At 40.3% G+C, this 26802-nt stretch overlaps 1 protein-coding gene across 4 annotated transcripts in view; it reads left to right on the plus strand.

Annotated features, from left to right (window-relative positions):
* The window catches only part of plxna1b (plexin A1b), a 218729-nt gene that overhangs the window by 65427 nt on the left and 126500 nt on the right, over nucleotides 1-26802 (plus strand). For all 4 annotated transcript variants that reach the window (XM_032548434.1, XM_032548436.1, XM_032548435.1 and 1 more), the window contains exon 4: nucleotides 25909-26049. In XM_032548434.1, the coding sequence (XP_032404325.1) occupies nucleotides 25909-26049 (141 nt within the window). The remainder of the gene's footprint in view (nucleotides 1-25908; nucleotides 26050-26802) is intronic.

The following is a 26802-nucleotide window of genomic DNA, read 5'->3' on the forward strand; positions in this document are numbered from 1 at the left end:
TCGTCTTCCTCAGTTTTCAATTCATTTTTAAATATATGTGGGTCTGAGTTGTGCTCACTGCATGCTCCGTCACCATCAACTGCCATGATGGTCTGGTTTGGCTTTTGACTGTTCTGATGTTCCCATGAGAACCGCGTTGTCTTGCTGCGCAGAAGATATAAACGTTTTTTTTTTGTTTTTTTTTTACGATTTAACAGACGTACCACCCGAGCTCGACCAAGCAGACACACTGTAATAATTCTCCCCTAACATAGAGGTCTCTTCTTCAACTTGTCTCCAAACCCTCCTGTTTTTTGGGCCTGCTCCTCGGTTGCCAGGGCAACAGTAGTCAGGGCAGCCACGGCTGGTGATGTTGAGGAAGAGTAAGGGCTGATGAGGGGAGAAGAGGGGAGTCGCAGAGCATTGATGTTTTGCGATACAGTCATGGGAATTACAGCGCAGTCGCAGCGCCGAAACTGGGTTGCCGCTGCCGAACGTTATGAGCAAAGCAGGGATAGGAATGCAGTCTGTAACAGGGGGTGGAAAATAAGTGGGCTTGTAGGTCATGTTTACCCTTGTGCACATCTGTGTGGGTGTGTATGTGTGTATGTTCTGGTTGACTGAGAGAGAAACTGCAGAGGCACCACACGTTTTCATGTGCTCTCCATTCATAGTGTTTTCATGGTTACTCTTTACAGATGAGCCATGTGTCTGCAGTCAAGAATGAGTCTGCTTTCATACATGTTCCCAAAGTTTAATACTGAACTAAAGCAGGCTCCTAAACATACAAATGGTAGGTCAGGGTTTGGATCACGCTATCAAACCGAAACCCCATTGTGAAAAAGGTTTGCAAAATGCTCTTGTTAGAGGATATCTCTTCTCCACACGTAGGATACAGGCTGGAGACTGGATGCACGGCAAACAGGCAGTTAGTGTCAGCACCGCGATGGAAAATCCATAGTTTCATTACAGGCCCAGTGGTATGAATGTGGCCGGGAGGCGACCGGAGCTCCATCACGGGCCCTACGGGAGCCAAAATGGCTGCATTTAGTGATGCAGTGGAGTGAAGTGGAGGCAAGAGGGTCAAGGCTGCCGCTGGGAATAAACGCTTAGAGAGACGGAGAAAAGAAAGGCAGCTAAAGTTCATGTGCAGTAACTGGCAGAGCTGCTATTGTGTACTCACCTTTGACAGATCTTGCCGCGGACTGAAATGCTTTTATATGTGTGTGAGATCAGCTACATAAATCACAAAGTGGCTGGTAGATTTCAGACTAAGAATATTAATTTACTGTTGAATGCACAGCCCTTCAAATTAAATTGAGTTATGCTTGAGCCTCGGTGTGACTGTTTAGCACATTGCTTTACATTAGCTTCTTGGCCTTGGGGCTGGAAAATCAATCAAATTTTAATCTTGGTCATTATTTTGACCGTGCCCCATTAAATGAATGTGATCGATATAGAAAATGCATTCTCCACCAATGGCAAGCAAAGCACAGGCTGCTGTTGTACTGGAGACTTACAACTACCAGCAGCATCAAAGTCCCCAAACCTGAAAGCACTGGGTTTACATATAGAAAAGTGTGCATATGGAAATATAGATGCTGCTATCCTTTGAAATATTGCTATTCCACACACTGTTATTGCAATATGATGTTGTGCAACCCTATTGATATTCCTAGTTTTATGTTGAGATCAGATCTAAACTTTGTGGCCCATAGATTTAGTCTTGATGTCAGGACCGACAAAAATCCAGATTTCTTCAAGCGCCCTAGAAGTATATTAAAGACAAAAAGCCACTTGGTTATTAAGAAGGGCCTGAGGTGAATTCATCTGGAAGGAGGTTACACCCAGAACCCCCCTCTAGCTATTGTTTGTCCCTCTGGGTAATTAGAGTAAAGAGACATGCTTTAAGGGAAATTAGCTTTCGATTGGCCCTTCTGATAAAGAGCTCGTATTGTAATTGACCTTCAGGACCAAAAAGCAAAGACCAGGTGAAATGTGTTGTCTGTGTTAATGTGGATTGATTTTGGAGATGGTGCTGAAAGTTTCCAACCATGGAGCACTCAAGGAGAAGGGAAATGTTTGAATGCATAATGGGGAAATAAAACATGATTTAAAAGTTTTTCTACGGTTTAAGCGAGGCGTGTTGTCGTGCATTTTTATGCTTTTAATCATATCTCTGCATAGGACTTTTGTTGACTGCACAGAGACCGTCTTACCCATTTCTCAGCTGAACTTTGTTGCATTGGTGATGTATGGAAACCTGTGTTTATTGTCACCCACTCACCATCAGGTGCACCTAACCAGATGATATAATGTCCAACCTCAGAAAAACAACCTAATTCCTCAGAGGAAGCAGCACATGAGGGATTACAGCAGGGAGCTTCAACAGCAGAGCACACACACTCTCTTAATCAGAGTGATTGCTTGCGGCTCTGACTCGTCTCGTTGCATCATTTCTCTAATGCATTGGTCCTACATCCCCCTCTCCTGCTGGGTTTGTCCATGTGAGGAACAGTTTTGAGTTTGAGCAGTCCTCTTAAAAAAAGAGTCTAAAAACAGCAAAGGGCATGTCCTGATGATGTGAAATGTTGGGTTTTCACCAAAATGCATTTTTGTGTGCTTGTTCACAGCTCCCAAAAGGACTTTAACATTTCATCAGCAAGCCAAATCTGCACTACATGCTTCTCGGAAACACTGGAAAACATCAACTTGACCAGTGGAATCTCTCTCCCAGTAGATTGGAATAGAAAAATAAAAGACTAAACAGGACATTTTGCTGCAGTTATCCTAGTGATAACTACCTTGATTTACATGGTTTCCTCCAGCCCTTTAAGTTACGACACAATTGGAGATAAATACACATGAACGCACGCACGCTGAATTGTTCTTCTGTTCCTTATTCTCTCCTCGGAGAGAGCGATGGAGCCAAGAGCGATGCAAATTGGGTAAAATGTTCCGGAAAGTGGATTTTCCCACCGGGACTTCTCAACTCCAGCTCTGAGTTAGCACTCTGCATGTTTGCTTGTGGGTGTGTGTCGCAGTTCTTCTTTTTCATGCATTTGTAGGTGTGGGAATGCAAATTGCTCAGCATGCGTGCATTAAAAATTGCATTCATGAATGTATGTGAGCTCAGCCCCTACTTCTTTCGGCCTGCTGTGATTTTCTTTTTTTTTTCTTTAATATATATAAAATCACGAATACAGATAAGAGGGACTGTATCGTTTTATTGCCAAAAAAGGCAAGCATTCATACATTGAGTAATTCTTTTTCCTTTTACCAATCAGACTTTCAGAAGTTTTAATTAAAAGCCAAAATAGTTCTTTAATGTGATGCCAAGTCCCTTCATTGTTGGACTGCAGCACATGTCCTTGTGCAACAATGAATCAAGTTTACCTCCGAATGAACTCTGGGATTTGGTATGTTTTTTTGGCATTAGCTGCTGCTCCCGCTATGTTTTTTTGCGGGGGTGGTGTTTTGCTGCTTCGGATTTATTACCCCCTGTCCATGTGCAACAGAGTTTATGTTTATGCACATGTACCCCGCCCAAGTAGATAGTGAAACATTGCCCTGCATCTAATGGGCCGTACGAAGCCTACAGGTTGGACCATCTGGAGACTTTTGTCTATTTTTGCAGGTATTGTCTGTTATTCATTTCTGATTCAGCTTAGGACAGTTTACACAAATATAAATTTATAGGCAGCAGGTTTACATTGCTTTGCAAAAGTATTCATCTACTTTGAATACTTTGATGAATTCTTAGGTTTTTACATTTAAAGGCATAAATTAAATGTATTTTATTGGAGTTTTTATTTGACAGGCCAACACAAAATAGTGCTTGCAAAGTGGAAGAAAAGGATCATGGTTTATGATGTGCATCATGCATTTGTGTTCAGACCCTCCAAATCAATACCTCAATCCAAAATTAGGCAGCGGCATGGGCTTTTGGAGTGTCTCTGTCAGATTTGGTAGTCTAGAGAGTGAAATATTTGGCCATTTTTCTCAGAGATGGATTGGATGGAGGGAGTTATACATTTTCAAGTCATTCTATAGATTCTCATTGGATTTGAGTTTGGACTTTGACTGGTTTGATCTCCTTAGATCTAAATTATTTTATGGTACCTCTGGCTATATGTTTAGCTGAACCTCTGCTCCAGTCTCATGCATTTTCTTTCAAGGTGTCTCTGTATTTAAATGGTAAATAGCACTTTTCCAGTCATATTGACCACTTAAAGCACTTTACACTAGAGTCACATTCACCCAGTCGCACCCACAAACACACACACATTTATACACCGATACGCAGGCAGGCAATTTGGGGTTAAGTGCCTTGACATGTGGAATCGAACCTACAACCTTCCGATCACAAGAGGACTACTCTACCAAAGAGCCACAGTCTCCATCCATCTTCCCAACTCTGACCAGCTTTTCCAGCTGAAGTAAAACTGCTGCAAACCATGATGTTGCCATCGCCATGTGTCACTGTGGGGTAGGCCTGTCGCGATAAACAATAAATCAGTTAATCGTACAATAAATTAAAACTATCAACCTCATTTTAATTATCGGCATTATCGTCTCTTCCGGCCTTTTTCTCTTTCTGTTATTGACACTGAATGAAAAATGGCTCAACTCCGGTGCTCTTCACTGACTCCTCCCTTCCTCATTTCCTTAGTGTAAAGCCCAGCGCACACGACACGATCTTAGAGCTGTCGGCCGATTGTCGGCCCATTTTCAAACCCTGACAGACCAAACATTAGCCGACAGAAATCCTAGGTATAACGGTTCGATCGGTTCCGTTCCTGCCGTGTGGTGTCCAACAATGGGCACAAAATAATGGCTACAAGTTCAGTGAACTAATTTTAAAACCAGGCATTAATCAATGCTTTACTACAATCTACCTGCAATGCATGTGGCTAGTGTCAGCGTAAAGTCCTGACCGAATGAAAATCATTATAATCTATTTACCGAAGAACAGCTGAAAAGTTACCGGATTTATCAACTGCGGTAGCAATTTCGCTCCAACTCCTCCCCTTGTCATTTCTATATTCTTTGCATGAAATGTTGAATAAACATTAATGTTGTTTCCACTATCATCTCCAATGTCCGCTGGACTTCGGGTTGCGCCTCGTCAGCTGTTTGGGATTCCCCGACGTAATTTCCCCTCAGAAAGCGTGGAGGAGAATCCGCGCTTTCTGATTGGCTGCATGTCACATTCAACAGGCTGCGTTAACTCTCCCAGTCGGGGAAAATCCCTGATTTAGATCGGATCGGCCACGACAATCTACCGTAACTACTACAGTATAATCGGTTACGAAATTTCAAGCGACAATTTTAGAAAGACCAACGTTCTAAGATTGTCGTAAGGGAAACAATAGGGGCAAAAAAAACGTGTAGTGTGAATTATTGCATTTTCGCTATTTAAATCTAATTATTACTGAAGGGCAATATAGTATACAGACTACATAATCTGCACTCTTTTGGTTGAATACAGTATTTATTTCCACTTTGGCTTTGTGTTTAGTTTTTATTCAAGTGCGTTTTTTTGTTAATGGAGACTGAGAATCCATTTTATTTTTGTTTTTGGTTGTTTTGTTTATTTTGTTTATCAGTTCCAGTGTTAAGTGTTCTTTTGAAAATAAAGTGTATTTATCTTTGGCAGGAAATCGCATGCATTATTACGTCATTTCCATTAAATAAGTGTAAAAAGGTCTTCAAACAATATTATCGTTTATCGCAATAATATTTGAGACAATTAATCGCTCAGCAAAATTTGTTATCGTGACAGGCCTACTGTGGGGATGGTATGGTTCAGGGAGATGTGGTATGCAAATTTTCTGTCACAGATTGTGTTTTCATGTTCACTTTTTGTTTCATCTTAGCAGAGAAGCTTCCTTCACATGCTGGCTGTGTCTGCCAGGTTTGTTGGTCTGTTAGATGCTGTTTGTTGTTCTCTAACAAACCTCTGAGGCCTTCATGGAACAGCTGGAAAAGAAGTAACACATAGAGGTGGACTCTATTTACTAATTAGCTCTTCTGTTGACAATTATTTTCACAATTTTCTTATTTTTATTTATTAAAATTTATGCTCTACCTCATGTTGATTCCTTACCAAAAATACTAATTCTAAAGTACGTCGAAGATATGAACAGAATAGAAGGGTGACGAGAGGGAGTTTTTAGGAAAAACATCCGGGAGAACGGTCAGCTTTGGATGACATATGGAAGTAGCTTTAGAGCATCGGGAGGAAACGATGGAGAAAGGAAATAAAACAAACACATGAATGTATTTGTGGAAAGGCACAAACAGTATCTATCAACAGCTGTAATCACATAGTGAGAAAACCTCACTGAAGGGATTTCGAGCCCTCCAAGTGAATTGCCTTTTGAAAACATGCAGTATTACATTAGTATTGGTGATATGGCTTTCTAAGGATGTGGGACATAACTTTCATCAGCTGCTTTTCTCCAGGCGGCGCCATTAGACATATTTACATCCAATCCATCTCTCCCTTCCTCTCTTCACGTTTCCCTGCGCGCTCACTCCCAGGAGGAGACCGCCGGAGTGTGTTTTTAGATGCGAGGAGCTTGCCACGCCATCTGTAACACGCTCATTTGTAGAAATAAGAATATAAGTCTAATTGAGCTTTTTAATTGTCCTCTAAATCCTGCTGAGCGCCCATGCTGCTGCTTAATGTCGAATGCATGTGTTTTCTTTAATGCGTATCTGTGTCCAGGTCTGCAGGGATGTGAATGGAAAGAGTGAGTAAGCAAGTACAAAAGCTCCTTCTGTGTTTAATGAGCCGATGGTAATGCACAGCTACCCTTTGAGGAAATCTTCAGTGTGTGTTATGATTTTGGTGTTTATCAGAGGATTCCTATGCAGGGTGGAATTTGATTTGAGTATTGTCCACATCTGGATAAGTATGGAAGAATATTTGTATTTCCAGAAGTTTTTACTTACCCTCTTGCCTCAGTATTATGCGCTTCCTCCCTCCCGTGTCCTTCATTATTTCCTTCTGTACTGCTTTTCTTCCTTCCTCATATCCTTCCTTACTTCTTCCTTTCTTCCTTCTTTCCTTGTGTTTTCCTTCCCTCCCAACCATGTCTTTCTTTCTTAATTTCTTTCTGATTTGTGTATTTCTTTGAACCCTTTTTTTGCCTTCCTTGTCTCTTGTCCATGTCATTGATTTCTTCTTTCTTTCCTAAATTTCCTTCTGTTGTCCAACATCATTTTCCTACCATCTGATTTCTCTCTTCTTAACTATATTCTTCTTTATTTTCGTTCTTGGTTCCCTCCCTTGTGTTTTTTAATGTTTCATATATAAATTCTGCTCACTATAGACCATAAACTCATCTTCAACTTGAGTATTTTTTTATTTTAAAACAAAAGTAAAAGTAACATAGGTTAAAAACTCCGAAAAAGTTGAGTCTGGAAAAGTCAGACGTGTTTGCATGAAAAATATGTCGAAACGCTGTTATTTCTGTGTAGGAAGAGAAGTTAACTAAAGGTAATCCATTCAAGCTTTGAGGTTTCATCTTAGCTTTTCCTCAGCCACTTTGTGTCTGCAAAAGTGTGCACAAAGTGTAATTTACTTTGATTCTGAGCTAATCTAATCACACAAGCTGCACATTGTACAGCTTCAACATGTGGAGCAGACGTTTAACTCCTCTGGCTTCCTGTCAAGTCAGCACAGCAGGAGCAGAATCATCGATACTGTGTGTCATTGTGCCATAATTAACACCACCTCCAATCAGCCCTCATCTCTTTCATTGTCTCTGTAATTGTCTCATCTTGTACATTTGCGTGCGTGTGTGTGTGTGTGCGCTCGTGGCTTCACATGTGTGAGATAAAGCAATCGAGCACGAAGGATTTCCTCTGTTTTCTATATGGACGGCTTCCTCTGCTCATACAAATTTCCTGTCTCTGTGTGTGGTGCAGTGGTGGGAGCAAGGAGGAGGAAAAAGGCCGAGATAAGGAGGCATATGTTTGTTTAAACGAGAGAGGGAGAGAGTGTGTGTGTTTGTGTGCGAGACCAACAGAGACACAATAAAAATCATTTCTATAAAAAGCGGCCTTGTGATGGTCCAGTGCCCTCAGCTGACTGGATGATAACTTTGCATGGCTTTTTTTCTTCTCTCCCACAACTTCATTGCTTCTCTTCAGCATCACGTCCTCTCTGTTTCAAGTTAATTTCTACTTTTTAGGTCCAACATTCTCTTTTTGTTTGAACTTACCAAATATAGTTTAGCAGTCATTGTTTTTCCACAATGGACAATTATGGAAAGGGAATCAAGAAAAAAAAAAGAGTTGAAATGTTCAAAGTTTTTAGGAGCAGATCAAATCAAAGAGAACTAAATATATTGCACAAATTTGTTTGGTTTGGTAAAATATGGTGTGTTCAACAAGATTGTTGCAGAAGAATGTATTTTTTATTCTAAAAAATGGCCTCATCTTTGGGCATGATTTTTAATATCGTCCTATGCAAACTGCACTGGTGACGTGGTTAACATGAATAAAGGTCAACTGAAAACCTGAAATAATTCGCTCCACCAGAGGTGGTTTAGTAACCATAACTACATACACCACAGTATGCCAGCATTCACCCAAAAAAATAACAAAAACATACCCAATCTAGTTTCTTTTATTTAAAATGCAGAAACAACAATGCTCTCTTCTGCTGCTTAATACTACAACATGTTGATTATTGCATCTATAATGTTATGCATCTTTTGCTATTTTGATTTCAGACTGTAGAAAAGTGTAGGCTCATTCTTTCAGGCAGCTGACAAGCAGTGTCAGGCAACAGGTGGGGTAGAGGCAGCACTGCATCACTCCTATCAATCTGACATTTCTTCCTCATCTCAATTAAAAAAATAAAACAGTCAGACTGTTTTGAGTTAGCAAAGTTTTTTTTTCTAAGCCTTTGCTTTCCGTTGATAGCGGCTACAGGCCTGTGCCTGTGCGCCACACATGGATGAGGATGGTGGTTCTGAATGTGTGTGTTCACACACAGATTTTGAGCGATCTTTTCAAGGAAGTAAAGTCCTTTTTAAAAAAAAAAATGATGCCAACACATTATTATGAAGTAATCCGGCTATTTGAAAAAGATTTGCTCTCTGGCAGCATAAACACAGATTTAGGTTATACCTCTCTACATGCCTTTCTGACATCCTAGCACCACATGAGAACAAGCAGGAGCCTTTAATTAGTCTGGGCATCCTGACAACTCATATCTGGTCAAAGGTGTTTAAGATCACAATGACTCTTTGCTTATTTAGGGAAGATAATGTTCTGAAAATCATTTCAGACATGGTTTGTGAATGTATGTACATTCATGCAGAGTTTGAATGTTTTGAAGGAGGAAAAGGGAGACAGCCATTTTTAGGGCTTCGTGATCAGGAAAGTGAATTTGTGATTTCGAAAATATGACTTATAGGTTACAATTTTTAATTCTTCTGGTTTTGATGTATCCACCACTTTCAAAGCTTCATCACTAAAATCTACCAAAGTTCATCCAGCTCTGCAATAACATGTTTACCTTAGCCCGGTTAGAAATAAAAGCACAATGAGAGTTTATGATTAATGGAGACAGACGCAGGGACAAACACAAAAACAACCACTGGAGGTATTTCCTTAGATTAGATTATGATTGTGCCATTTCCTATCATGTCATCTCAAGTGTTTTTTTCTTCTTTGCTTCTATCAATAGATAGTTTCTGTGCATCAGAAAACAAAGAGTACCTTGATGTAGGAAACCAGATGATGCCTTTTGTAAACATGTAAACCTGTATTGCTTTTATTGTTTCAGCCAGTTTCAGTTTCTTCTTTAATCATTGGGTTGATATTTTTTTTCCTGCTCTGCATGAAAAATAGAGAAAAATAAGGGAAGTGCTTCTGATATTCTTGTGAATGTTTATTCTACTTCTGTTATTTTGTGAATGAGTTGATGTAGCACATTTGAATGTATGGGAAATATACAGCTGACTTGGATTCAATTTATGTTCCTCTTTTTCTGTACTTTAGTACGTATGACTTTATCTTTCTATTTCCCTTCCTTTTCTTCATTCCGCTCCTCCTTGCTAACCATCAGGAATAAGAGTTGAGTCACCACCTCAGAGAAACTTTATTCTTTTTTTTCAATTTCGTTCTTATTTCATTCAATCACACATACCGACATATGATCTATAAGTCGCTAGCTACCCGGTGATCTATCACTCATAAATCTATTGTGTTCTATATGTATTTGTGTTCTACTGTATATCCGCCATACTTCCTTGTTGTCTGCCATCTGAGACTGAACCAAAACTCTCTGCACATTGCAAAATAATATTTTTACTTGTGGTTTTTGAGTAATATAAGTCACTTAAACACAGTTTGTTCTTGTGGGAAAGAAACGGTTGGAAACAAAAGGCTTTGTAAGACTGATACGTTTTTGTGGTTGGTAATGCCCCTGTGTGTCTTTGGGTGTTGCCAGATTTGCTCTCGCTAATTGTTGGACTAAAATCAGGCGCCAGCAGGAACATCCAACAAGTCACTCACAGCTTCTCATTATCATCATTTGGCAGGAATGTGGTTGAACGTGGGTGGGCTGTATCATCTGGACAGCTTTGGATGTCAAACACAGACTTCACCCCGAGTTGTCCTCCTGGGGCACAGCGGCCATTGGTCAGGCCCTGTTTTGTTACCATGGCTACCGTCCAAACCAGAGGCGGGGTCTCTGTCCTCCACCTGGTCACGCCAGCTGCTGCAGTGCTGCTGCTGTGGCATTCCTGGAGTGTACGTTTCTCTGTGTGTGTTCGTGCACCTGCTTGTGTCTGTTTTTAAATCCACTCAAGTGGAGGCGGAGTGCAGGGTGGAGGGAATCCCCTTGTTGTCTGTCCATGCTGCAAACTTCTTTGGCTGAGGTCTGTGAACCCCTGTGAACTATACAGAGCTGTGTGAGGTATTAATAGATGTAATTTGAGAGTGACACACCAAGTGTAGAGCACACTTAGACTGTATGTGCATGTGAACAAAATCCCACAGGGAGCCATTCTGCTCTTCCCCTCTCCTGCAGCAGAGACTATTGAGTTTTCAAAGGAAAATGTAACATTGTTTTGTTGCAAAAAAGGACAATTTGAGCAATTTCGATAATTTGTTTTTAATTCAATCTTATAATAATTGAATTATATAATGTAGTTTTGTTGCCCTTTTAGTTTGCCTTTGCTATTTATTTACTAAACTGCTTATTTTGTTTTATTGCGATGATTAATTATTTTGTGGATTTTAGTTTAACTCTATTTTATTTGTATTCTAATTAACTTTTTCTTTGTATTTCTTAGTTTTGTTTACGTTTGTCGAATGTTGACTAAATTATTCAACAAGAAACACAAACGCCTGGACTATTCAATGCCTCCTTTTTCCATTTAATGCAAAGCACTTTGCTTTTCCCTTCATATGCATGCAATATACACTCTAAATATTGACAGATTATTAAAAGCACACAGTGAGTTTACAAAGCAAAGGCTGCAGGCTGCAGAGTTTCACCCACTTCCTGTTTCAGTGTACCAGTCACTGCTTCTTATGCAATGGAATGTTCTGGCAGAATAATTTATTACCTTGGAGCTCTTCTCATTGGCAGAAGCTCAACATCTGCTTTATTGTACATTTACCTTACTGGGAGGCAGAACAAACCTTTGCACTGTTATCAGCCCTCTGCCCTCTTCCACAAGCAATACTCTTTGTATCATAAGCACTGTGGTTCAATTTCAGATTGAAACTTGGGAATTAGCAGTAAACTGTGATCCCCTATTGGAAGGCTTCTGTCTTCAACTGGCATTTTAATTATTTTTGACAGTAATAACGTATCATAAGCCTGTCTTTGAAGACATGTAGTGAGTATAGCAATAAATATAAAAGACAAAGTTTGTTATTGACAAATAACAAGACAAAGACAATTATTGTTTTAGGATTATTAGTGTCAGATTTTAAAATTATGAAAAAGGCCTGCTCTGTTGCACAAAGAGGAAGAACTCAGAGAAAGAAACCAGTCATAGTGTGTTTACAGTTTACAGGTGCAGAACTGAACAGGGCGAACCACATTCCTGACGTTCCTCCTCCCAGTGAGTCCCAGCTGCTGAACTGCTCTGACTCACTCCCATGTTGGCACTAATCTGTGGTTGTCTTTTCATAAAAGGGGAGGAGTGAGATAAAAATCAATATCATGTTCTCAACGGCCCAGATGGAATGAAAGAATACCTGATAAACTCGGGACACAGCAGTCTTGCTTATGAATCACTGCAACACACCTGTCTTTGAACACATTCTAAGGAATTTGTTATCTCTATGTATTTATTTATTTTTTATTTTATTTCCATATATCGTTTCACAAAGACAACCTAAGTTTAAATCTCTTCTACCCTCATAACTCATCCTCCTGACTGACTGTGTTGAGTTTGCTCAAGACTAAGTAAAATTGTGAAATTCAGATGTTGAGCAATAAAACTTAAGCATTTTGCCATCTTTAAATGCACAAGGGTGGGGTGAAAGAAATGTCAAACACATATCATCATCATTGTTTTTCCACTGGAGTCATTTCATGAGCTATGGAAATTATTAAAGCTTGTTTGTTGTAGAGCTGTAAAGAAATAGTCACCCCATGACACAACCCAATGCACTATACTGGTTTCAGGATGAAGATTTTTGTTTTTTGTAGCTTAATGAGAAATTGTCTTTATTGCATCACCTTTCAAAAAATAGAGACAGCTGTTAAACAGAGAATTTATAATCATTTCAAAGTATTTTGGAACATTTTCTATTCTCCTGTTGGCAAAAAAAAATAAATTAATTAAATATTTTTTGAGTAAGTATTAAAGTATTTTGAATTTTCAACAACAGGAGATCAAATACAACACAAATTCTCCAAATTTCTTAAATGGTAAAATTACTCTGTAGATTTGTCCCATTTGAAAGCTAGATAGGTTTAGCATCATTAGCGGATAACCAGTTAGGAAGTCATGCTATTCTCATACAGCTCGGGTGTCATACTCATTTTAATTTTGGGCAAAATCAAGTTCCTGAATGTCCTCAAAGGGGCAATTAACAAACTGTTAAAATATAAATAAAAAACTGAGTTTTACTTGATAGTGGAAAAGTTAAGCAGATCACAAACCTGGTTTTAAAGAACCTGAAATCTACGTGGCATGTTCTGGTCCAAGTTTGACTAGTTCATATTTTGCAGCTTTTATGTTTGTCTAACTGGAGATGTTGTTTTAATGCTGGCATGTATTGAACATTTTTCTTTTTTGTGTTTGTCCTAAATAAAATGAAGGCTGCATAACTTTCATAGTGTGTTAAAGAAATGCTGAAATGGCTTCAATGGGGTGTTGAACTTGGGGGCCCTTACACATCCAGGGCTCTTATGTATTTTCCTCTGTGCAGACAACAGACAACTCTGTACATTGTAATATTGAAAGGTCTCATTACACTTGTCATTTGTGTGTAGGCGTGTGTGTGTGTGTTCATGGAGTATATCTTTTTACTTGCTCATTCTGCATTTGTTTTATCAGAGAACCTTGATGTTTTCACACATAGGTTCAATTACAGCTATTCTCCGTTTGTACCCAATATGTTTGTTCTGACATACTCAACTTATTCAGGTTTGAACTTGATTTCATGTATTCTTTTTCTGTGTTTATCTTTATCTTTCATACACACACGTGATTCTTTTCCCCTCTGTCCGGCCTTTTGGTTCTTAAATCAGTTATTCTCCTTTTATTTGGAGAGCAGCAGCCAAGGCCTTCCCTGTGGACCATTACAGCACACTCGGAGAGCAGAATGACCAGGGAGGGAGCTGGAAGAGATGGAGAGATATATACATATGAAGAGGAGATGATTGCAGAATGAACAACAAGGAGATTAAAAAAAAGCAGAGGACAAAGTGCTAAAAGAACACAGGAGTGGCATGAAAGCCAGCCTACTTTAACTTTTATCCAGAATCTACTTGCTCTGACATTTTTTCAGTTCCAGTTACAGATTAAACAAATCTGCTCAAACAGGGGTTAGCAATCTGGCCAGAAAAGTGGGTGGCCTCGTTTGAGGAAGAGGCAGGGAAGGGTGTAGGAAAATGGTTAGCTTTTGTTTCGTCAGACCTCTGAGTCAGACATGCTTTGGTTTCAGAAAGCAGCTGATGCTGTCTTTGCTTGAGTGGCGATGCTGAATAAGTGAAATCAGCTAAGAGATGAAAAAAGAGCTAAATTCCTACATTGAATGTGTGCATGCAAAAATCATATAAAAAACCAGATAGAAAAAGTGGTTTCTTTGCCAGTCAACAAAAGGCGCCGTTGATTACTGTTAATATGCTCAGTTCTGTCATGTTGTTCATGACTGACAAGTAGGTGACTGATGGTATTTTAACCTGAAACACTTTTGACCACACTTTCCTCCACCCAGATGATTTTAACCATGTCCATGAGGACATCTCTCTCTGACTCCCAGCAGAAAGTAATGCATTAACCCCACGCCAAGAAAAACAGAGCTCTGCCTTACAGACAAACACAAATACACTCCAGCCGGGTTAAACTAACAGCAGAATCCCTTCCAGACCTACAGGTCACATACCACATTTCAAATAAAAGTCAAAAGCAAAATGCATATTTATTGTTTTTGAGTTTTCCCCCATTGCTCCTGTGAAGTGTTGGACAGACAGACAGGCAAACTCTCTGCTTTCACTTCCTCTGTAACTCTGTGCTGTAATTGTTTTGAGGTTACCATGCCAGTGTCTTCCATGTGAAGTGTGGGAATTTACGAAACCTATCTTGGTCCTTTTTCTTTTTTAATAGATTGACTCTGACAAAATGTAAATGAAGAAGCAGACACCCATACTGATGCATGCAATGGAGCAGTAGATGGTTTTAATGGCAGGCAAAATTAATGCAGTCATGAAAGGAACACCGTTTCGTTTTCTACAGGGATAAAAAGCGGCACACAAATTTGATATGAAATGCAAATCATACAGCCTTTTCACCTTTGACCCAGTCATCCACTGAGAGGAAGGAAGATGGCACTTTTATCTCTATGAATAACCCTGTATGATAGTGACATGAACAGACAATTATCATTTCAAAAGACTGGTTGAATTGCACATTCAGGAAACCGCTGTCATTTTGTTTTATGTACAGTGTATTCACTCTTTAAACAAGGTTCAATTAGAAAACAGTATAGCAAGAAGGAAATGGGTGATATTTTAATTGGTTTATGATATTTGAAGATGAGTATTTAAATATCCATCACAGCATTTTGTGGTAATAGATTCTATGACTTTGACTCAATATTTCTGCAGACAGAGCCCTACAATCGCAAATATTCTTCTTAAAAGTAAAAAAAAAAAAGTTAAAATGAAGAACTCAATGATTATCAAGAAGACTACTAGAGGAACTCACTTGCATCAAGCTATCAATTGTCATTGACATAAAACAATATCTGCATTTCATAATTTTTAAAATAGATTTTGATATTCATTGCTGCTCTCCTGGAACCAAAACCAGTTGTTAAATGTAACGTCTTAGGAGGATAAATAAAATAATTGCCCAAGACTTTGAACATCTCATTGAATATTGTTCAGTCAGTCATTTGAAAATGGAAAGAGTTGAAACACCAAAACTAATAAACCCAGCAATGAAAGTAACATCCAAAAGAGGAGCAGCCAAGAACTCCATCTTAACTTTGGAGGAGAATCTGTTAATGGTTAGTTTGCTTTTTTTAGTAGCGTGGCAAGGAAAAAAAAAAAACATTGTTAAAGAAAGCCATAAGAAGCTCTATGTGGAGTTTGCCAGAAGCCATAAGCCATGTAGGCACCCAACAAACACGTGGAAGTCTGGCCGACCAGACTGAAACAGACATTTGGTAAGTTGGTCACAATCGATTAGAAGACGGATGGAGTGAAGCACATGGAAGAAATGACATTAAAAATCAAAGATGCTCAAGACTCTGGAGGATAAGTATTCACTATTAAGCAGGAGAACACGAACAATTACACACAGAGCTGCTTTGCAAGGGTCAGAGCTTATTCATGTGTTAAGTCAAAGTTCATACCTGACTCCAACTGAGAATGTGTGACTTAAAAGTTGCCATTCAGATTCTCTCCATCCAATCTGACTGAGCTGAAGTCAGCTTGCAAAGAAAAATGGGTAAAACTTTCTGTCACTGCATTGTACTAAGCTGGTACAGACATGCTAAAACATTTTCTGTGCCAAAAGCTACAAAATAGTGACACGTGGGGGTAAATCCAAAGGCATATTTACACGTACAGTTATAGGGCAGGTTGGGTTAGTTTACCTCCAAAAAATTCAGACGTCTGTGAATGTTATGTAACAAAACAGGCATGCCCTGGTTAACAGTTTCAGATCTAATATTAAGGAAGAAAAACAAAGATGCAGAAAAAGCACAAAAGCTTGTGTTCCTGTTTACTGCTTCTCCAAGATGAAGTACCGACTAGCCCGACCACAGCTATAAATCACTTTAACCCACACTATAAAAGCTCATTTTAAACTCCATCAACATTCCACTGGCTTTATAGCTGCCAAACTTTGTATGTTGTTGTGCATAAATGTTTAAAATTGCAAATTTAAGGTTCCTGTGCTAACTTTCTTCCACTTTGTGCTTGTTTGATTTTTCAGTTTTTCAGCCGGCTTACTTTATGCTATTGAGAACGTTTCCTTTTTGGCTGTGTTTTTGGAATAATAGAGGATGAAAATGCCGCTTAGAGATGGCACTTGAAGAAAAGAGGCAGATTAACAGAGGAAACAAAGTGTCAAAACAAATACAAAAATAAAAGGAAAGAGAGAAGATTGGCGTGACCATGGTAGCTTTCCCAGAAGTCTGTTCAGGGGGAGGGCGAAGTATAAGGAGAGCGGAGAATGCGGCTGGCAGTTTGCGGCCTGGAATGGTTTGGCACACGTCACTCCAAAATGTGGTTTCTACCATGCCTCCCCCATTAGAGTCTTGTGTTACATATATTGCAAACATCTGCACACACACTCGCAAAGCAGACAGCACAGTCAAAACAGCCCCTAGAATTTTCCTGTTCGTCCCCAAGAAAGATGGAAATCACTCATCTTACCCCCACCCGTCCTTTCTCCTTCTTCCCTCCCACTAAAAGATGTTATTAGAGGCACCAGTGGCCATGTAATCACTTTGGCTCTCCCATAGGAAGACACTCACGCACACACCTGCCTCGGTAATTACAGCTGAAGATGAGGTCCCACTCGCTATAATCCCAGTGAATGGCTGATGCAGTCTGTAAATGGCAGGTCAAGCCGCGCTGCATAGTTTCACGTCAACAGCAGGAGAGCGTGTGCATGTTCTTTGTTTCCTCTTTTTTATCGCTGACTTAATAATGTATTTACTGTACACAAGTACTTTTATTCTCATGCAAATGCTTGCATAGAAAAGCAAGCACACACTTCAGCCTTCAGCCTCCTCTACTCCTACTCACACTCAACGCAAACACTCCACTCCCTTTTTTGCTTTTGCGAAACTACACGCCACACACAGGCATAGAGACCATGTGTATGGTTCCATTGGTCTCCCCTCATTGCATTAAGCTTTCTTTTCAATCTTTGTTTAGTTTTTCCACCTTCCTGTCTGCGATAATGCTGGCAGCAAGCAGCTTGTTAGCAGAGCTTTCCCCTTTTTTTTCCCCCCTCGCTCGCTCAGATGATCTGCAGGCATCCAGAAATGCCTGCCTTACTGCAGGAGCAATGTGACAAGTTGCTCCGCTCATGTGCACATACACATATTAAATTTGAGGCGCATGTTACTTCTTTAACGCAAATTACACTCTCAGCAGCCTTTGATGTAAATGTGTAATATTGTTTCGGGTGAGATATCCCATAAGGGATTTGTGTTGCATCTCGGCGTAAGAGGAGGTCTTTTCTCATTTGAATTGCGACACTAAAAAGGCGTTCAATTGGATGTCTCTATCTTGCAGCCTCATCTTATTGTATATGATAATGTTGTGGTGCAATTTCTTCCCCCCGTTTGCAAGGCAGCTGATAAAATCAGTCATAGTAAAGCACCTCTCTAGACGTGGCGCTGCTCACACTCGCAGCTGTGTGTGTGTGTGTAGCTCCATGCTGATGATTGAGTTAGTGTGATTTAGTGATGGTCGGAAGATGAAATGCTGCCGCTGCGCCGTGTCTAGCAACTCGCTACATGCACTTATCTGACGACTGCTCGCTAAAGGCATTTAATTCTCAGGGAGAGACTCAGAGAGGGAGGAAAAGGGAGAGATGAAGTGATGCTGGGAATGCTCAGGTTTGAGAGGGAGATGAATTCATGAGCACGGAAGGAAAGAAGACAATGGAGCCGATAGAGAGGAACGACAGCGTCTTTTTAATTTTAGCGAGTGTGGGAATTAGAGTCCTTAACAGTGATGAATAGGTTTAATTTGCTTTGGGCGGCATACTCACTGTACATCGTATGCATTGATGCACGGCGACAGAATAATGCCACATGTAGCTCAGGCCTTTGTTCTTCCCATCCAGCTATCCGCAGCCTGTTGCTTGTTTCTGCAGCTGCATCTTGAGGAGGACTGTGACCTTTAGCATGCACTGTTGGTGAAAGGCCACAGGTTCGCACACACGCGAGTAATAGCAGTGCAGACATGTGGATGAATACCAAATCTAGCCAATGAGGATCAAGAGTGCAAGTAAAGTGATACAAAAGAGTTGGGCAGATTACCCAGATCTGATCTTGTCAGCTGATGGGATGTGTCAGGTGCAGCAAGGCCTGAAACATCAGGGTTGCAATAAACTAAAATTATGAGGGAAACATTCAAAAGAGTTTGCAGTTTGATTCCAGTATTATTCCGGTTTGGATAAGTATGGAAGAAGATTAGAAGGAAAGTTTCGAAAAATATTTTCAGGCTTTATTTGCTAACCCACTGTCTTAAATGTATGTCCTTTGTTCATTTGTTTGTTGCTTTTTTTCTTTATCCCTTTCCTGCTTTCGCAAAATGCTTAGAGCTCTAACTTTATTTATGCATCCTCTGTGTTCCGTCTGCATTAATAAACATTTTTAAATTAGTGAAATGAAGAGGTGAGTGAAGCATTCCTCTTTCTGCTTTTTGTGTAATTGAGACAATTAATGAGCATTTGAATTTGTTCTGGTGACATTGATTTGATTGTATTTTTCTACATAAAATTAGACTTGTTTGTGTAAAGTCGCTTGAGGTGACATTTGTTGGGAATCGGTTCTATAAGTGTAAACAGAACTGAATTGATGAATGAATTAACTTGGTAAGTTTTCAGAAAGATTGATAGTTTTTCCTTTCTTCTCATAGCATTAAACAAACCAGTCCTGAAGTGTTTTGATAGCCGACTGCCTCACATTCCTGTGTTTGTGTGTGAACAGATATGTTCTAGGGCACATCTCCTCCATCAATGTCACCATGCCTCTTAGTCTGTCATGGTCCTAATGAGGCAAAGGCTGCCTGGTATCCAAGTGTCTGACCTACATATGGTTAAGGTTTACTCTAAGCCCATCTATGTGTCGGGCCTGTGTGCTGAGAATGTGTGTGTATGTGGTGGTAGTGGGGGATTTGTCCCGTAGATGTATCATGGCAATCGCTCATATGTGCTGGTCCATCTGCTTCCACCTTTAAAAGACAGCCAATCATGGATCAGATGGACATATATGTGCACACATTCTGCTATACATGAAGAAGAATCTCCCTGGGCAACAGTTTATGTGCCTGTGTGTTTCTGCTATGTTTTTTTGGAGGGTCAAAAGTCTCACTTTGTAGTTAAAGGTTTAATAATTAGATAAAGGTGTCCATAAATAGTTAATATTGGATCGTTCTTTCAAAAAAGACATTTTGGGTCAAGGATTACAGGGGGAGCAACTCTGATGGTATATTTACAAACAGAATGCCAATCAACTAAGGAATAACTGTGTTATTAGCAAACATTACATATGGGACACTATGAATTTCTCATTGAACTGAGTGAACATAGAATATTTGGATGGTATTTACACAGATATGGAGCAGAGGAACCAGGGATCTTTGTTTGAAACTGAGACACACACATATCTAGCAAGAAAAATGGGTGTTTTCCATAGCATCTGTTGCTGTTTAAGAGCAGCTGATAGATCTGTTTTTCTCACACAACCCAGATCCCGCCAAGCTTGTGATGCGATAAGACGAGAGTGATTCCAGTCTTCTACCCGAATACCAGTGCTAGAGATAGAAAACTGCTAAGACGAGCAAAAAAAAAAAAGATGGAATCAGAGAATTTCACAAGAAGCAAGCATTATCTAGGCTGTGTTTGCCTGATAGAAATGCCTCCTTGCTTTAGAAATAACGATGACATTTGGAATAAAGCCTTATTATCAAGAGATGTTCCGTTTTTATCTATAATGATTTTAAATACTAAGCTTAAAATTCCTCTTTAGAGGGGCATTTTATAGTTCTTCTGCAGCTTGAAATCATATTATATGATTAAAAATGACAACATTGAGGCCTTGCTAATGTGCCAGGATGAGGTATCCAAGTCATTTCGCTATATCACTCTGTTTTCACTCCTTCCACCTTCTCATGACCACATCCTTTAGTTCAGTTGTTGTTGAACGCTGTTCCTCTCCTGGTCATCATCACCATAATGCTGCTCCTTTCATTTCCTTTTGTTCTGCAGGGCTTCATGTTAAACTCCCCACTTTACCGGGCCCTCTTTAAACACATGCACATTTACTATGGGGCCTCCTGTCACATCAAAGGCAGGAATGCAGAGGCCTGTTGCAATTATCCTCGACCGCACATAGTTATTGTCAAGTTTCTGCTGTGTACGTTCTTTATATTGTTCAGGCTGGTGGAGATCTGCGCATTTACGTTCACACTTTGCTGTGAAATGTCAAGTCCGTTATGTGCACTGTGTGCTGCTGCACCTCTCAGATCTACATGGCAAAACCTGGAATGTATCGTTCAGTTTGATTTTAATTACGATGGACCGTTCCATCCTTTTCTTTACCTCCTCTTAATGCGTTTCATCCTTTGCTTTCAGTTTACACCCTAAAGCAACAATTTTCTGCTGGACTCCTTCTCGGCTTCCTCAGCCACTCCCCTGTATGAGCTCCTCCCTTCGTTCCCTCTCGCTTTCATCCCATAAAATGCATCCATGTTATAAAATCTAAAATTAACTCACGGCTACAACAGGCGTCATTTTTGTCGGTGTGCCACTGTCTTATCACCCACCTCTCTCAGCCTCACATTGCCAGCCGTCCCAATCAGCAAGCGAGCTATCCAGTATTTCTATCAGAGCTAACCAGGCCTGCCTGGCACAGATAAAACCCAACACCGGGGGCTTTTTGGTGGATCGGCAGGCAGAGGGGAGATGTTAATGCTAATAGTACAGATGAGAAATGAATGTTAGATGTTGTAGGAGGAGGATTATGGGTGGTATTCAGGAATGTTGCATTGTGGTGATTGTTTGTTGTTAGTTTATTTACTTGCAGTCGTATTTTCTCTCACAGGGATTATGCAGGGTTTCTGAATGTCTGGTAGTAAAGTCCGTAGGGATGTCGAGGAAAGTTGGAAATGGTCACTTTTGTAGCCGAAGTTACCCTTAAACAAACTTTCCTTTGTCATTGTATCAGATTTTGATTTCTGTGTGATGGGGGCAGCGTTCTCCAGAGAGCAAGATGTTCCTCTTTATCTCTGTTTGTTCCCTTTTACCAAAGATGGAATAAACAAGAATTTTATGTTTGGAGTTTCTAATCTTTAAGTGTCATGTTTGAGCACCTTCATTTTTGCCTTTTTGTCATGAAGTTTAACATTTGTTAGCAGGTTATCTTACCTGAACCCTGGATCTCTCCAGCTTCTCCAGAGTTAACATGGGTCTCTTAGCTGCTTTTCTAATTAGTGCTCCCCATGCCCTGCCTGTTATTTTACTTTAGATGAATGGTCATCTCTGATTTGTGCCACATTCTTTCAAATTTTTGTATGACGGTGCTGTGTAATATGTTCAAAGACTTGTATGTTGTGGTGATTGGTCTTCATGAAGCTCTGTATTCACCAACGTTTTCTAATAAACAGAACTGCTAGATTTATACAGAGATTCAATTACACAAAGTCAGACTTTATTTACTAATTTGGTGACTTCTTTATTCAGGTTATTGCACTGGATTTTATTTAGGAGTATGGGAATAAAGAGGTGTAACAACAGATTTACTACACATTTACAAACTTTTTTTGGTAAAACATTTATTTTTGCACTCAACTTTGCGTAGCTCAAACATGTAAAGTCCCACTATAAAACATTGAAGTTTGTGTTTGTAAAGAAAAAAAAAACACTTCAATGAATGTGAAGTTGTTTTTTTTTCAGGCATTGTGAGTTAACTCAGTGTTTTTTTTCTGTAATCTCTCTACTTTCTCCTTCCTGTTTTCCTTTCCCTTTACTTATAGCGATGCCTATAATGTGTTTAAAGTCTGTTAATGTTACATTATACATGTTGACAAGAGAATAGGATTGCAGCTTGTCTTGAAAGCACAAGCACAGCATCATTCTGTGAAGCCATCCATCAAGCACTTAGTGGAGAGCTAAGCAATACAGAGAAAACAATGAAACTAAGGCCCCTTCTCCTGTCACTGCAGACTGTTGAATTGATTTCTCAGCTTGGTTTATGTGCATTCACAATGCTCAGCATGCACACAGATGGGAGGGATACCCTCCTTGTTTTGTAAATCAAGCTGACTTTTGCGCGCTAATAATGCTCGCAGATGAATATGAAAACCAACACAAATGTGTGCGTGATGCCACCAAGCTTGCCAGCGCACACATTTGTTTAACCATACTAGATTAAACGCAGCATTCCAAGGCACAGTCGCTCAGTTTGATTTAATTAGACGTTCTTTATGCGTCCGGTACACCCACTTTTTCATTCCTCCACCCGTCTGTTCACTTCTTGCATCCCTCACTCTTTTGTTGTCTGCCTGTTTCACCGGCCAGCCTTGGCTGCGGCGCCCGTAGGACAAATTGATTGAAGCGATTTATTACCCATGTTTTTTTGTTTTTTTTCCACGTCACCTACCCTCGCTCCCTCGCCGTCCCGTGTTCCCGTCTCCCTCATCGTCATTCTTTCTCGAGAAGTGTCTGTAATGCGGATGAACTGCGTCTTTGGTGTCAGAGGCGCAGAACAAGGTGTGGGCAGAGGCAAAGATTGGATGATGAGATCAGTTTGTAATTTGGGGATTTTGCAAACCAATAGAAAGCACAGACCAACAAGCAGATGGACTCGAACAGAAAACAGGAAGGCTGACAGACTGCCTTTCATTCTCCATATTATCTCATCTTTCTGTGCGCAAAACCAGTCTGGGCTTGGACTGGTCATTAGCCAGTGAACTGGAAAAGTCTCATATTTTGTAGGATGCAGGGACCTCGGCGAACAAAAGCATTTCTTTTCCTCCCTCTGCATATCAGCCTCTTTGTGTGGACGTATAAACTGTGCAGCGGTGTGCGTTTGCAAGCCATCCCTGAATGAAATGTATCCTTTGTTTACGGCCCCATTATCTAGATAATAACATCCATATTTCCTCTCATCTCCAGTGCTTTATCACAGCCTTATGAGCTCTTTCACTCTATCTCTCTATCTCGCTCTGTTTCACAAACACACACCCGCACACACACCCTCACACAGAGACAGAGAGAGAGAGATAATGGGATTGTTGCCTCTGGTTTCTTTTGGTGAGATTGTAAATAAATTCTTCCATTATAAAGTGTGTGTTTTCAGCACCCAGCCATGTGTTTCTCCCCCCCCACCTCCCCGTCTCTGCGTGTATGTACACATCAAAGCACAAACAGCATTACCATATGTATCCGTCTCTGTCTGTGTACGTCAGCTTTCATCTTACCGGGTTTTTTTTCTTCCCATCTACCTGTATGTGAACCTATTTGTCTCCGTGTGTGTTCAGGATCATTTTCCAGCAACTCATCGCCTGCTGTCCTTCCCTTGTCACTGAGGGCTGATAGCTGCACCGGCCTACAAAGCTCGGTAATAGAGAGCCGACGCTCGTCCGAGCCCACCCCTCCACACCCCCGTCGCTCTGCACTTTTCATTTGCTGCTGAGATGGATTTGGCTCACAGCCATCTCGGCCAGCCAATCTCCTATCTTGTATCTGCACCATTACGCTCCAAATCTGGGCAAATTATTTGCGGAAGCTAAGAAATAAAATCTGAGTGTTTCCATACGGGCTGTTTTGTGAGCGTGCTGATGTTTGCTCCTGAGTAGTTAGGGTTGTTTACACGGCGGCTTTATCTGGGCAGGTTTTCATCCATATAAGTGCATTCTTACACACACAAAAAAAGGTGATTTAGGATTCTTGTTTTATGCTCTGTATTGATGCTACAGAGCTCCACTTCCTGCTTTCTTTGGTTCTGCAATGCAAGCCAGAGAGTATTTTAAAGCGGGATGTTGCAAGCTTTGATCAGTAGTTTATGAATGACCGAAGGCAGCTCAGAAAGGGGGTTCTCGTCTTTGTAGGTTTATGACAGAAACTTACAAAGAGGTTTTTGGTTGTTGCGGGGAAAGCTGGAATATTTTTTTAGATTGATCAAAAATTATTTGCAAAGCTTGTGATGCAGTTTTGCAAACAATGTATGTCAAAATATTTAATTTTTCCTTTTAAATGTTAGCTCTGAAAGGCTCACTGGAGATCTGACTGGTATAAAATTTCATATTTTACACTAAGGAGTTTAGTCGGGAACTCTGAGCCCTAGTCCATACGGAACCGGATATCTGAGAAACCACATACATTTTTATGTGTTTTGACCTTTCATCCACTTATAAACTCCATTTAATATCACTAAAAGTGATTATTAATAAACACTCAGACCAAGGTGGAGTTTTGGAAATTCTTCTTTCACGTGTTTGCATGTGCACATGGGAAACCAGAAATGTAGAGGTCTGTGCATTATAGTCAGTAACAAATAATGTGCTGGCATCACATATCTGACCATTATTGTTTAGGAATGCAGTGGAGGAAAAATGACTTTTTCAGAAAGGTGCTGATTTTTCTGTTTGCTCAGACACGTTTTGCTTTGTTCTTTTTACAAACCCAGTTGCTCCAATACATTGAGTTATAAAGAAAAAAAAAGTGCTTCCCAATTTATTGTTTGTGTTTTATTCATTAACTTTATATTCTAACACGGTATTTAAAAGTAGTTGGACCTCACTGTCTGTCCACACAAATTTAACCTGGTGCCATGTTTCACTCCTAACAGGAAGTCATAGTTGTTTTGAAGGATTTTGATTGGCTGACATAGGTTTTAGGTTTACCCTGTACTGCCCCCTATGGGCTTGGCATGCTTAAAACACTGCCCATGGTGTAATTCAGCAGGTTCATGTGGATGAACACTTAAATCAAAACTGTGTGCAGAATATTATTTTTTTCAAACAATGTTGAAGAGATTTGTTTTTATAAAGACCCAGCTACATGTATACAAGACCTCATACAAAAATGACTTGAGTGGGAAATCCCCACTCTTACCATCTTTTGACTGCTTAAGAATAAAGGGCTGCTTAAGACATGTCAAATTCCCAATAGAAAGAATAGTCATATAGGGATCTGGATCCCTTTATGGTATGTTACTTGAGAACTGCAGTCCTCAGCTACATTAGTTCTCAAACTGCGATTGTCATGCATGCTGAAAGAGCTGCGGAGAGAACTGCGACTTCACATTGCAGAGGTTAAAAAGTTACTGGCTGAATCGTACAAGTAGGTTTGATTCAGATGAGACTTCATCTGGATCTGCACTGCCTGATCTCAATGGGTTCTAATGAAGAAATAAGGATGGTATTTTTTGAAAACTTTGTGAAATAAAAAATTGAGGAATTGCCAGTAAAAAACCTTTTACCAGTTCCCGTCTGAAATGGTTTTCCTGTGTATTTCCTCATAGATCTTGGTGAACTCTGTGAGCTCCAACCGTCCGACGGTGCTCTACGAGAAGGTGACCGTCAGCGAAGGAGGAAGTCCTTTACAGAGAGACATGCTGTTCAGCCCTGACCTGCAGCACATCTACACTCTGACTGACAGACAGGTGAGGTTATTGCTGCAAATGCTCTGCAGATGTTACGTCCATCGCTTCTCCCTGTGCAGCTGCGATCCAGAAGTAGGTGTCTGAAATTCCTACATGTGTTAAACACAAACACACATATGTAGCTATCAACAGTGTGCCTCATTAAATTTCCCACCACAGGTGATTTACATTCACTCGCAATTTAATTGGCCTGAAACATCCGCTCCCCCAAAGTAGCCTTATTACCAGCTGTCCAGAGCAGATCTCACCCCCATTAGCCATTATTTGTGTATATCTTAACCTTCCTCCCCACTGCACAATCACTGCACAGTGCATCCCCACTGGATTTAATTGCAAGGCAGCACGCATTCAGCCCCGCTACACATTACCCCTCTAACAGTTTGCTTATAATCAAGAAATTTCACACACTGAGACGTATAGGGAGTGTTACAGGTCACATGTGGTGTGTGTGTGTGTGTGTGTTTTCAAGTGGTCATTAGCAGCCCCCACCTCTGGTGAAGGTTGTTCTGTTTTAATGGTGAGCTAGATGGAGGAAGAGGCAGGGAAGTGAGGAGGAAGAGGAGAGCATGTCGCATCTCTGTCGCTCCCCAGGCCCAGCTGCTCCCCTCGTTTTTCTGTCTCATTAGTGCCGTGAGTGAAGGATGCTGAGATGGAGGGAAGAGAAAGGAAGGAAAGTGGGGTTCAGCATAATGGGAAGATATTTCTTGGTCTACAGAAAAATTGGTTGTTACTGGAGTAAAAGCTGTATGTGTA

The sequence above is a fragment of the Xiphophorus hellerii genome, chromosome 20, assembly GCF_003331165.1.
Source record: "Xiphophorus hellerii strain 12219 chromosome 20, Xiphophorus_hellerii-4.1, whole genome shotgun sequence".
Taxonomy (NCBI): Eukaryota; Metazoa; Chordata; class Actinopteri; order Cyprinodontiformes; family Poeciliidae; genus Xiphophorus; species Xiphophorus hellerii.